This window comes from Mustela putorius, unplaced genomic scaffold, assembly GCF_011764305.1.
Source record: "Mustela putorius furo isolate JIRA1106 unplaced genomic scaffold, ASM1176430v1.1 tig00000785_pilon_pilon_pilon, whole genome shotgun sequence".
In the NCBI taxonomy this organism is placed as follows: Eukaryota; Metazoa; Chordata; class Mammalia; order Carnivora; family Mustelidae; genus Mustela; species Mustela putorius.
This window is the reverse complement of record NW_025421480.1, coordinates 1243270-1255846: the sequence shown is the minus strand read 5'-3', so window position 1 is coordinate 1255846 and position 12577 is coordinate 1243270. Positions and strand designations below refer to the sequence as shown.

The window sequence follows — 12577 nt, the reverse complement described above, 5'->3', positions numbered from 1 at the left end:
CGCTGGCGTGGCCCGTCCCAGCCACTCCGTTCGCTGCCGCCCTGCGGGGCGTCCTCTCTTGCCCTGGGCTCCACGTGAAGTTTGTCGGTGGCTCGTGCCCGCCCCTCCCCCGCTCAGGCTGGGCGCAGCTCCTTTCTCTTATCAATGTCTTTCGCGCTCCTGGCTCCCTGGTCCGCGGACGCTTGTCGCCCTTCCCCCCGGAGGGCAGGCAGCCTTATGAGAGGAATTCAAGCGTTTCCCACCCGTGGATACTTCGCAGAGCCGAGCGACCCCTACTTACGGTGAATCTCCACAGCCCCCCGAGGTCGTCGCTCCTCTCGAAGCAGGTGGGCTCCAGTCCTTCCTCCAGGCAGCACTTGACGGACGCCAGGCCGCTGACCCCGGCTCCCACGATCGCCACCCGCTTGGCCATGGCCCCCTGCGTGGGGAAAGCACAGCTCGGCTGTTCGGTCCCAAGCGGAAGCCCCGCCCCGCCCTTGGCCGCGGCCGCCAGGTTGGCTCCCCTCAGTGCCCCGGAGCTGTCCCCGGTGTGCACGTGGGGGCCGCAGGCCACGGCTCTCACCCTGCGCTGGGCGAGCGCCGGAGCGGCCGCGGCGTCGAGGGCCGGGAGGGATCACCTCGTCAAACACCTTTTTAAATAAACTCGAAAGCAGAGCTCCGGTTGGTGTGGTGACGAGACACGGGGCCCCACGGCCGCGGCGGAGAGGACCTGGGACGAGGAGCCCAGCCCCAGTGGCCACAGCAGGTGGGGCTCCGGCAAATGCTTCCCTGAGCGGGAGCCGACCCCGCGCAGCCCGGGACCCCCGCCCTGCTGCCCCCTTCCTCTCGCCGCGGCTGCTGGACCCGCGCCCGCGGAGGGAGGCCACGGCCAGCGAGGCGCTGTGCGGACACGCCTCCTCTCCCCGCCAGATGTGGGTCCACCCCAGGGAAGGTGGCCCTGTCCCTCCTGGCCCAGCTGGCGCATCTTCTGTCCCCGAGCCACGACAGAATGCCGGGAGGCCACATGGCACGTTGGTTCAGCGACCAGGCTCTGGCAGGGTGCCCGGCTTCAAGCCAGTCCCCCAGCTCCGCCTCGTGATCTTGGGCAAGTTAGTTAACCCTCCGCGGACCCTAAAAATGGACAAAGCGGTGGTAGTTTCCTTGTGGTGTTTGGTGAGAATAGAGGGTGGGACACACGTCAGCTGGCGTAGAGCCATTCCTGGCGCGCCGCGGTGCCCAGTGACTGGGAGCTGTTGTGTGGCTGCTCAGAAAACAAAACCAGTGTCCTCTGCTGCCTCGGCATCGGTGCGCCTCTGCGCTTTTAATTCCATACGTTCTGGTCAGCACATGCACGCGCAGCACTAAACCACACGGTTTTAGGTGTTGCCCTAGTGTGTTTTGGGGACAGTTTTATCTCCTCAAGTGAGTGAGTGTTGAATGCACATGGGTCACCCAGTAGATGCTTTTCTCGTCCTGCAGATGAGCTCTTGCCGCAGAACTGGAGATACATTTTTGCTTTTTAGGACTGGGAACGTGAGCGGGGTAGCTCAACTCTCGGGAGGTCCCCTGCTTGCTCTCTGCTAGGTCCCTCTGGCCAGGGAAGCACCAGGAACGTAATACAACAAGTTCTCCAGAAATAGCTCTTGAATGAAATGGTAAGCCCCATTTCTTCCAGGTGTTAAATAAAAGGGTTGCAGGACTGATTGCTTCCCAGTAGCAACTCGCTCTGATTGCCTGGGGAAGAGCCGGTAGATTCCTTATAGGGGAAGTCATACTCTAGGTCCTGATGCATACCCTACAGTCACCACCTTATACAGTTGTCCTCTCCTGGGGTCCTAGAGAAGTAAAGTGACTCCCACATTTAGAGAGGCAGCTGGTGTAATGGAGTGAGCGTGGGTGTTGGGACCAAACACATCTGTGTCAAATCCCGAGTAAGAACCAGTGTGCTGTGTTTCATTGACTAGGGTGTTATAGCTTTAGGGACATACTTGGAATGAAAGCACCAAGCTGATTCTGTAGGAAGAAAGACACCTGTACCATTGTATGTCAGTGACACTTCAGGAATTAATTTAGAGAGAGAGAGAGGAAAGAAAGAGGAGGAGAAATGCATCCATTCCAACAGTGAGCTGAGTCAGAAGGAGAGCCAGCCAGGGACCTGGCTCCCTGTGAACTAACCTTGGGCAAGCAAATCAATTGTACTGGGTTCCCTCTGCAGAAGAGGCTACTGTGAGAGCTCTTACTCCAGGGGCCTGGCGCAGTTCTGTAAACATTTACCCATAAACATTTGAAGGATCATTGCAAACAGAAGGATTAGATTTAAGGCCAGTGGTGCGACTGAAGACATTAGATGAAGGCAAATTTTAGCTTAATATAAGTACTTTCTAGTATCTCAGGCTCTGATATTTGTTCAGACAGAGAATGTAGGATGATTTTGGAGGGAAATATTCTAAGTAGGAGATTAGGTAGAGTGGAATCAAATGATGTATAGGGTTCTTTCAACTCCGATTCCGTGATTCATTCTAATTAGTTCAGCCATCAGACACTCAGTGAGGGGCTTCTGTGATCCTAAGTCCTAGGGAAGGTATTGGAGCTGCAAAAGATGAATGAGGTGTGATGCTTTCTTTAGAGTTGCTATCACTCTAGTGGAGAAGTCAGATGGACAGATAAATCATTACAATATTCTGTGTCCCGTGCTAAGACAGAGACGTGTATCGCGTACACATTGCAATAAAAGCATGAAGGGAAGAGGCTTATATTGTGAGTTTGGGACGGTGGGAAATCAATACTGAGGAATTCTAGTTGCTTCAGGGTTTTAAGCATGAAAAGAACACCAGTGGGGAGAAGACGGAGGTACGAGCTCCAGGGACAGCAGTAGGAATAGGGGCTAGAGATGGTCGATAGAGGCCTCTGTCACCACTCAGGTCCACAGTGAGCTTGCCATCCTCTTGATACCTACACGAGGTAGCATGTTCCCTACAAGAGACGCTACGATGGTGCAGGTTCACTGCATCATGTCCATTACTCTCTCTGCTTAAGGCTATGCGTTTCCCCAAAACAGGACATTTTCTTTGACTCATCTCCTGTTTTCCCTTCTTCTTATTTTCTATGGTAGCACACTTGGACTGGACTCGTAGTTTCATAAATTCTTGGCAATAAGTTGATTCCCTGGTGGGTAAATGAATGAATTCACCACCGTGTACGCTTTGCAATAAAAAAAAATGAATTGAGCAAATATTTACTGGGAGCTAATATCGTGGGTCAGAGCTTCCTTTCTCCAAAGGACTTTCTAGCAAATTCACAATAAATAGAAATCCTCTCTCTGGCCATCACTGTAACCCAGGGCAGACCAGAGGCAGCCAGCCTTCTCGGAGCAGTGTATCTCCTCACAGGACCGCCAGGAGCTGGGAGTCAGACCTGGGTGTGAAGTTCAGTGCCGGTCTATTACCAGCATATGAGTTTAGGCAACGGATCTGTTTCAGTATCTCAGTTTCCTTTTCTCTACAGTGAAGCTAGAGGTAGAACCTGTTCTAGGAATGTATCCGCTAATGTATTAATAGCACTGAGCTGAGCATGTAGGACATGGATGTTACTATGTTATTTTTACAGCTCTAGGAGATTTCTCCTTAAACTGACACTTTTGTAGATATCTACCCTGACAATATTGGGTTTATTGACAGAGACAAAGTTGCAGAATATTTGGAATCAGGGCTGTTAGTGTAAAATAGAAATGTGTATCTGAAGGTTGTCTTCCAGCAAGAGAAGGAAATAGAGAAAGAGAAAAAGAAGAGCACAAAATGGGCTTCAGGTCCCCATCTTCTTTCCTTCCTTCCTTCCTTCCTTTTTTTTTTTCTTAAGACTTTATTTATTTTTTCATGAGAGACAGAGAGAGAAAGAGGCAGAAGGAGAGGCAGGCTCCGAGCTGAGCAGGGAGCTGGATGCGGGGCTCGATCCCAGGACCCTGGGATCATGACCTGAGCTGAAGGCAGAGGCTTAACCAGCTGAGCCACCCAGGCGCCCATCACCTCCTTTCTTGCAGTGTTCGTCTGATTCACAGCTGCCTGCTGTCTTCCCAGGGTGTCAGTGGAGTAGTTCCCATGTTTGTGAAGGCAAACTTGCAAGACTACGTGAACACAGCAGCGCACAAGGTAGTCGCTGCCTTTCCGTGTTGGGAACAAGGAGGTCGAGTATGGGTGATTACATGAAACCAAAGTGTGATCAAAAAACTTTAAGTAGGGGCGTCTGCATGGCTCCGTGGGTTAAGCGTATGCCTTTGGCTCAGCTCATGATCGCGGGGTCCTGGGACTGAGCCCCACGTGGGGCTCCCTGCTCAGCGGGGAGTCTGCTTCTCCCTCTACCCCCTCACTCGTCTCTCTCTCTTTCTATCAAATAAATAAATAACATCTTTAAAAAAATAAAAAAAATTGCCCTCTTTTATTCCAGACAGAGTGATCAATGACACTGTAGGCAGTTTTACTAGGGCGGAAAGGACACTAAGGCCACTGATTACTGGGGGTCTTTTTACTTGCTAACACAAAAATAACATAGAAAACGTTGTTGCTCCTTATATAAATATTTGGTAAAAATTGGGCCATTCCTTTGTTGCAGGGTTCTAAAGAAACATTATTTTAATGAAGAAAGCCCCCTCGAAGCCGACTGAATCTAAAATAAATAAGCAATCAAAATTAAGAAAATATAACTGAATTGACAAAGTAGGTCTAGTCACTGGTAGAAAGTGAATTCATTTTTTACGAAGTAAGTTTAACAAGTAAATAACAAGTAAAATAAACTAAGCAACAAGAAATTGCTAAGTGAGTCGGGAATCCCTGCCTATGTGTCAAAGTTCCCAGTTTTTAACCATGGGGGTTAGAAACTTGTTTTCTTCCTGGGCATTATCTATACTGCTTCCTTTACTTCAAAAAAGTGAAGTGCAAATATGTGAGTTACCGAGGTCAGATGGAGTGTCCAGGTGGGTTTCCTAGGACAATGCGGGGGTCAGCCTATGAGGCCAGGCCTGCCATTCCCCAAATGGTATGCAGAGGTTCTCCAAATTATTTTAAAATAGCGAGAAAAGCACATTTAAAAAAATATTTATTTATATGAGAGAGACAGAGCACAAGCGGGGGGAGAGGCAGAAGCGGAGAGGGAGAAGCAGGCTCCCCACTGAGCTGGGAGCCAGAGGTGGGACTGGATCCCAGGTTATGGAGATCATGACCTGAGCCAAAGGCAACTGCTTAAGTGACTGAGCCACCCAGGCGCCCCAAAGCACATGTTTTTTGAGTGAGGAGCAAAAGCAGAGGTAGTTGATAGTTGAAATGTGTACTGAATTCAGCCAGGAGTGGGGTTAACACAAGAGATCTGACAATAGATATTCAAGAAGCTTTGTCATAGTGCATAGGTTGGAGAATTTTTTTTTAATTTAGAGATTTTTATTTTATTTATTTGACAGAGATCATAAGTAGGCAGAGAGGCAGGCAGAGAGAGAGGAGGAAGCAGGCTCCCTGCTGAACAGAGAGCCCGATGCGGGGCTCCATCCCAGGACCCTGGGATCATGACCTGAACAGAAGGCAGAGGATTTAACCCACTGAGCCACCCAGGTGCCCCAGAGTGGAGCATTTTTAACCACAGGAAGAAGGACAGCACACCGATATAAATTAGATTCTAAAGGTGGGTTACCTCTCTCTCCCAACTTTACCAAAGACAACTCCCCAAGCCATGTCTGACACTGTGTTAGGAGGGATTACATCAATGGAAGCACTTAGGAAAAATTACGGATTTTTCTTTGTATTAGGAATCCAAGTTTTTCCTTTTGATTCACCGCTTACTAATCTACCAGCAGTGTACTTACCAATGTGTGCAGAAGACTTGATGATATCTGACTGTACGGTCCCTTTGCAAAGACTCCGGCTTCTAACACTCTCTGTACTTGGGAGCAGGGAACGGTTTTATACTTCCTCCCGGGTCACAGACTGAGCGGGGGCCTTTCTGCCAGGGTGATTCTGTCCTGAAGCACAGTAACAAAACAGGAAGAGTGTGGGCCCCTCCTCCCTGACTCAAAGAAATCGGAGATTGCATTGGGTCACTTACTTTATGTGCTTGGAATTCTGACAGCTGCTGTCACAAGTCGGACTCTGGAGCTTGTAGAGATTGAAGTGGATGAGCCGGTGTCGGCCCCGGAGTGCCCAGCACACCAGATGCGCTAGGTCTAAGAGATAAGGAATGTTATGCAGAATTTGGGACCTAAGGTTAGTCATCGTTTACATTTTAACCTTATTAATGGCAATAGTGAAATGCTAAGAGAAATGTTGCCTGGTGGGTGATGGTGTGGAGAACAAAGGTAAAAGAAATGTAAGAAAATTAAATTTCCTTGCAACTGAGAGCCCACTGACAAGTGTTTGAGACGGGCAGAGTGACCTTCCTCTGGGCACTCAACTGCTTCACCTTAATATTTACTGGAGGCAAAAGGCACCTTAGCTTGACAGTAGAACGGATCCTGTAAGTCTTCCTTAATGTATAAAAAAAATCCCTCTGGGGGCCCTGGGTGGCTCAGTCTGTTACATGTCCTGTCAATCTCAGTTTAGGTCATGAGTTCAAGCCCCACGCTGGGCCCTGCACCGGGTATGGGGTCTACTAAAAAAAAAAAAAAAAAAAAAAAAAAATCCCTTTGGAAACTTCCTTTCTTTCTACTCCCCCAGATATATGTTAGCGACCGTCCTCTCTGCTCATGGGTTCTGTCCCCATGCTGTAATAAAACCACTTTCTGAACAGATGTTGCAAGAATTCTTTTTTGACTGTTCACTCCTGGACTCCAACATTTCACATCACGTGACATGACCTTCAGACCCACACATCCCCAGAAAAATAGGAACGAACTCAAGGAGCCACAGCAGCATCTTCATTGTTCATCAGTTTCAGTCTCCGACGCGAGAAAATACAGTAAGACAATCAGGTCAGCAGCTGCTATACCGAAGACTCACTTTTTGAGGGTTTCGTCCATTTCACATTTAGAGAGAATTGTTGTTTTTAAACTGTACATCACCCACATTGTCCAGTTCATCTTTAAAAGCCTTTTTTAAAAAGTGCAGATGATTACCCAGACACTTAGGAAATATAACAAATATGTGGGCAGGTCATGACCTTCGGTGTCACAAGTCCTGGCCTGGTGTATTGTCTTTAGCAGTTGTTACAGGAGAAATCTTGGGAAAATTATAAAACTTTTTGAAGTTTCAGTTTCCTCCATTAAAATAAATATGGTAATGCCCCACTCAGACAGATGTGGTTGGCTTTAGAGGAGAGAAGCCACGCAGTCTTGTCCGTGCACACGGTGATGGCTGTGATGGTGGCAACGGTGACATCATCGCCAGGCCAGATGAGGGGTCTTGATCATTGAATCATAATATTGAAATAACTTCCACAGGCACAGAGAAGGAACTCCAGGATAGATTGGTCAGACTGAAGCAGGGGGAAGGTTCTGGAAGAATAAACATCTTCTTCCTGATTTCATTATAGTATAACCCTTAAGCTTTGTATCCAGAAGGCCTTGTGCACTTCTGAGTCTGTGGCTTACTCACGAGGCATACCTTTTACCTTATTTCTGGCTAATTAAAGACGGCGTGGGGACAGCATAGTTCTCTGTGCTGAGTTCAGATGCCTTCCTGCAGCTATGAAGATGATGATATTTGGATGGGTTCAAAGCTTACTTTTGACCCAGAAAGTAAGCCTTCAAAAGTATTATTAGTTTAAGCATGTTTTTAAAAAACCAAAATACCTATTACGTTGAGTCGGGGACCCTGTGAGAGTGGGGCCACAATCAGTGTCTGGAACCTCGGTACTCAGGCCCTGGCCTTGATACGTACATGCATTTTTGGCACACATCTTGTAGGTCACGGGGCCTGACCAGGCAAGTTGCTCCCATCAGTAGCAACAAAGGACTTAAAATACTGGTTGAGCATAAACACGATTATTTATCAGATTGTCTCATTTTACATAATTAGCAAGAGACTTGTAGTAATTATTTCAGTGGCACCTTTTTCTGCCATTTTTAGTGCTTACTGTAAATCAGCTGTCCTTGAGGTCGTGGGATGGGGAAAGCTATCCAGGCCCCTTTTTGAAGTGGACCTAAACCCTCAGAAGTCAGATTGCTAGACAGTAATGGTTTTTAGGAACGATTTTGGACTTTGTGGCTTCCAGGAGCGTGATAGGATTGAACTTCTTGTCTGTGAATGTTTGGCTGGGAACATGGTCCGTGAACTGTGGGCGAAGGTAATCTGCGTCCTTTCTGGGCTCAGAGTGGTTAATGGACAGAATGAGACCCCAGAGCATTTTGTTTGTCTTCATTGTGTCACAGCTACCTTCAGCGGGGCTGCTCCATTAGCCTGGACGCCTGAGTGACTCTGGTGAGCAGAGCCTGGCCCCCAGTGGATCTATAACATGAGAAAGAAAGAATCTTGTCTTATTGCAAGGTTTTGAGATTTGGGATTGGTGGTTAGTGTGCCATACCTCGCTTCTATGGATGGATGCACCAGATGGATCCTTCTGGCTCCTTCATTGTATTTCTAAATCATCTTCTGAAGTCTCCCCTCTCTTCCTTCCCTCACCCTGCTCTGATGCAGAGCTAGAGCTAGAGAATCTGAGAGGGGAAAGTGAACATTTATTTAGTTTTAGTCCCAGTTGAATTTAGACCTACCCAGTGCAATTGTTTTCTTTCTCTCTCTAAAAAACAAAGTGAAAACAGCCACAGGTCCCTACCTATCACCCCCCACCTGCTAAAAAAAAGTATCCAAAGCCTCCCTACCTAGACAAGGCTTCTCCACAGGTGTATTTTTTAGTGATGATAGACTGATTGATTGATTAATGTTCTTTTTTTTTTTTTTTTTTCAGAAAGGGCAGAAACTCATGTTTGTTTCAATTTAAGGGCCAGTCACTTACAAATTCTGACTAAAACCAATTTTCCTTATTTCAGAAGTTTATTTTTAAGGAAGCAATAGCAGATTTTTAAAAAAAAAGATTTTATTTATTTATTTGATAGAGAGATCAAAAGTAGTCAGAGAAGCAGGCAGAGAGAGAGAGAGGAAGAAGCAGGTTCCGTGCTGAGCAGAGAGCCCGATGTGGGACTCGATCCCAGGACCCTGGGATCACGACCTGAGCCGAAGGCGGAGGCTTTAACCCACTGAGCCACCCAGGTACCCCAGTAGTAGATTTTTTTAGTTAATGGCTTTGTTTTATGAAAAATTATAGTGATTTTATCAATAGTATATTGGTAAAATTTTTGTGGAATATTTAAAAACACACAAAAAAGTTTAAACTATATAAAACATATTTAATCTTATTACTAGGATTAAAATAATGTATATTGATGGGAGATGAAATTAGAGTTGGACTACAAGCCTACAAGCTACTTTATTATTTTTTTTTATTTTTTGAATTTTTATTTGAATTCAGTTGACATATAGTGTACTGTGAGTCTCAGTGGTAGAGGCCAGTGCATCATCGGTCTTATGTAAAACCCGGGCTCATCACATCGCGCTCCTCCGTATTGACCGTCACCCAGTTACCCCAGCCCTGCCCCCTCCACCCTCTAGCAGCGCTCAGTTTGTTTCCTATGAGTAAGAGTCTCGTAAGGTTCGTCTCCCTCTCTGGTTTCATCTTGTTTTATGTTTTTCTCTCTTCCCCTATGATCTTCTGTTTTGTTCCTTAAATTACACATATGAGTGAAATCATATGATAATTGTCTTTCTCTGATTGACTTACTTCAACTTAGCACAGTACCCTCTAGTTCCATCCACATTGTCGCAAATGGCAAGATTTCATTTCTTTTGATGGCTGCATAGTATTCCATTGTGTATATATACCACATCTTCTTTATCCATTCATCTGTTGATGGGCATCTAGGTTCTTTCCATAGTTTGGCTATTGTGGACATTGCTGCTATAAACATTCGGGTGCACGTGCCCCTTTGGATCGCTACATTTGTATCTTTAGGGTAAATACCCAGTAGTGCTATTGCTGGGTCATAGGGTAGTTCTATTTTCAACTTTTTGAGGAACCTCCGTGCTGTTTTCCAGAGTGGCTGCACCAGCTTGCATTCCCACCCACAGTGGAGGAGGGTTCCCCTTTCTCCACATCCTTGCCAACACCTGTCGTTTCCCGAGTGGCTAATTTTAATTTTCTTTGATGGCTTGTGAACTCCCCAGTGGCTCTGCTGTATCTTCCTTGGACGGCACAGCAGTCAAGGACATTTCCACCCCAACCTTGTTTTGTCTCCCTCACTCCGAGGCAGACTGGCCTTGCTCTCCGATGACTCTTCCAGCCTTTCCTGTACTTTCCCTATTTTCTCACACAGGCATTTTCCTTAATGAAGTTTTCCATGTTCAATCTCATTTTGGCATCTGTCCTGGATTACAAGAATCTAATCCCAGGAGATTTTTTTTTCTTATAAACCTCACTGATCCATAATCTGATCGTAAGGCAGACGGGACAAGAAAGTGAGTTACGGTCTGTGTAAACGCATTCTGCCTCCAGGAAATGGCCAACAGCTCTGCACTGGGGGCTGCGTGCCAGCAGCAGCATCTTCCAGGGTGAAGGACTGGTTATAAGAGAAAGTCTTCCTTTGCTATCCTTACTGTAATATGAACACTGGGTTCTTTCTGTGTTAAGCTTTTGAAACCTTCATTATTAGAAATTTTGTTACATGTCACAGTCCAAGAGTTTTATTTTATTTTTTTTAAGACTTTCTTCTTCTTCTTTTTTTTTTTTTTTAAGATTTTATGTATTTATTTGACAGACAGAGATCACAAGTAGGCAGAGAGGCCGGCAGAGAGAGAGAGGGAAGCAGGCTCCCTGCTGAGCAGAGAACCCGATTCAGGGCTCTATCCCGGGACCCTGAGATCATGACCTGAGCTGAAGACGGTGGCTTAACCCACTGAGCCACCCAGGCGCCCCAAGAGTTTTATTTTTTGAAATATATTAATTTTTCTGGAAAGAGCAGATGGGACATATTTGGCTTTTGATAAGAAAAACGGAGCAGCTATCATAGAGAGAAGGGTGGTTAAGAGGACGGGTTAGTAAAGGGATCATCACAGGGAGAGACTTGGGGGGAGGGTGATAACTGGTCAACATCCTCTGCAGGAGAACCCTGTGAAGGGCAGAAGCACCGGGGCTGAACTGCAGGGGAATTTGGCCCCGAGAACTGAATGTGCGCAGGAATGTTCTCGGGAACTTGGCAAGACTGGGCATTGTGGCGGAGACCCTCATTCAGCAGGTCTGAATTATTACTGCGTTTGTATTTAAAAAATCTGCACTTCTACGAGCTCCCTGAGATGTTTTGATGCAGTTAGTCTGTGGGTCATAGTGTGGAACAGCAAACTATCTTAGGTGGTTTGTCCGGGAGGGTTTCCCGTTTCGGGCTGTATAGAGGCAGAAGAACAAATCCGGGTGAGCCCTCCTTAGTCAGTCTCAGGCTCTGGAAATGAACTCTTTATTTTTTAAAAAACATAACAGAATATTTGGAAAGATTTCAAGAGATAAAGCTCTTTCTAAAAATTTCAAGGTTATACATTTAATAATAAATTTGTCCTAATGGAGCTATCTCCCCCCACCGATGCAGTGTCAGCCCAACACGTGTTTCCCAGTCTAGCCCACCGTAGAAGTAGGATGATGACCAGCGGTCCTTCCCTGGGAGGGGTAATGATGAAGGAGGCAAGTTAAGGAAAATAATTAGGACAATGCTTTGGATATTACAAAGCAGGGATTGGCAGACCTTCTCCACAAAGGGCCAGCTAGTAAATATTTTAGGCTTTGTGAGTTGTACTGTTTCTGTTGAAACCACTCAGCTCTGCCATTACCGTTTGCAAGCAGCCACGGACCGGGGATGTGTATTGCGGCTGTGTTCCAAGAAAACGTTATTTATGGAAATGGGTAGTGCACTGCCTTTAACCCACAGGCAATAGTTCACCTAGTCTTGCCATACACGCTTGATATATTCTACTATTAATAATAATAATATAATGGCTTACAAATAATCTTTAATAATTAGCAAATCAGGTTTTTAATCAAGAAGTATATACATTACCTGTGATTTTTTTCCAAGGGAAACCACTCATAGGAACAATGAAAAAATATGTTGCATTTAAATGCTAGTGTCATTTCGATGGAATTTGAAGAAATAAAGCTTCTACTGTCAAGAGATTGCCATTACATTGCTGTGGGCACTTCAGGGACAAATCCAGGCCAAAGTGAAGAGCAGTGTCCACACAGACTTTGGAAGAGTAAGAGGAGAAATATGCCTAAATCTTTAATCTCTGACCCTTTCCCTCTTCAAAAGGCCTTGGTCAGGGCTTAGGGCAGAGCTTATCTCCCAAAGCACAGTTCACCAAGAGAATGGCTGCGGTGGGTTACTAAACCAGATGTTTATTCTGTTGCTCAAGGTCTATGGACATGGAATTGCTAGTATCTGTTTCAGATTTCAATTCCAAGAAAATGTGTCTCCTAACAAAATGGTACGCTTCCTTTCATCAGAGGACAAGATTGCATATTGTTTTACCTTTTGTCTTGTTTACCTACAAGGTTAGAGGTGAATAAAAGGCTCAATCATTGTAATACT

At 46.1% G+C, this 12577-nt stretch overlaps 1 protein-coding gene across 1 annotated transcript in view; it reads right to left on the bottom strand.

Moving 5' to 3' along the window:
- Positions 1 to 6170, bottom strand: part of FMO1 (flavin containing dimethylaniline monoxygenase 1) — a 29205-nt gene extending 23035 nt beyond the window's left edge. Inside the window, exons 1-3 of the mRNA XM_004756696.3 lie at positions 6064 to 6170; positions 5825 to 5980; positions 281 to 418 (exon numbers count right to left, since the gene is read on the bottom strand). Coding sequence (XP_004756753.1) covers positions 281 to 412 — 132 coding nt within the window. The 5' untranslated portion in view covers positions 413 to 418; positions 5825 to 5980; positions 6064 to 6170. The remainder of the gene's footprint in view (positions 1 to 280; positions 419 to 5824; positions 5981 to 6063) is intronic.
- Between the last annotated feature and the right edge of the window lie 6407 nt (positions 6171 to 12577).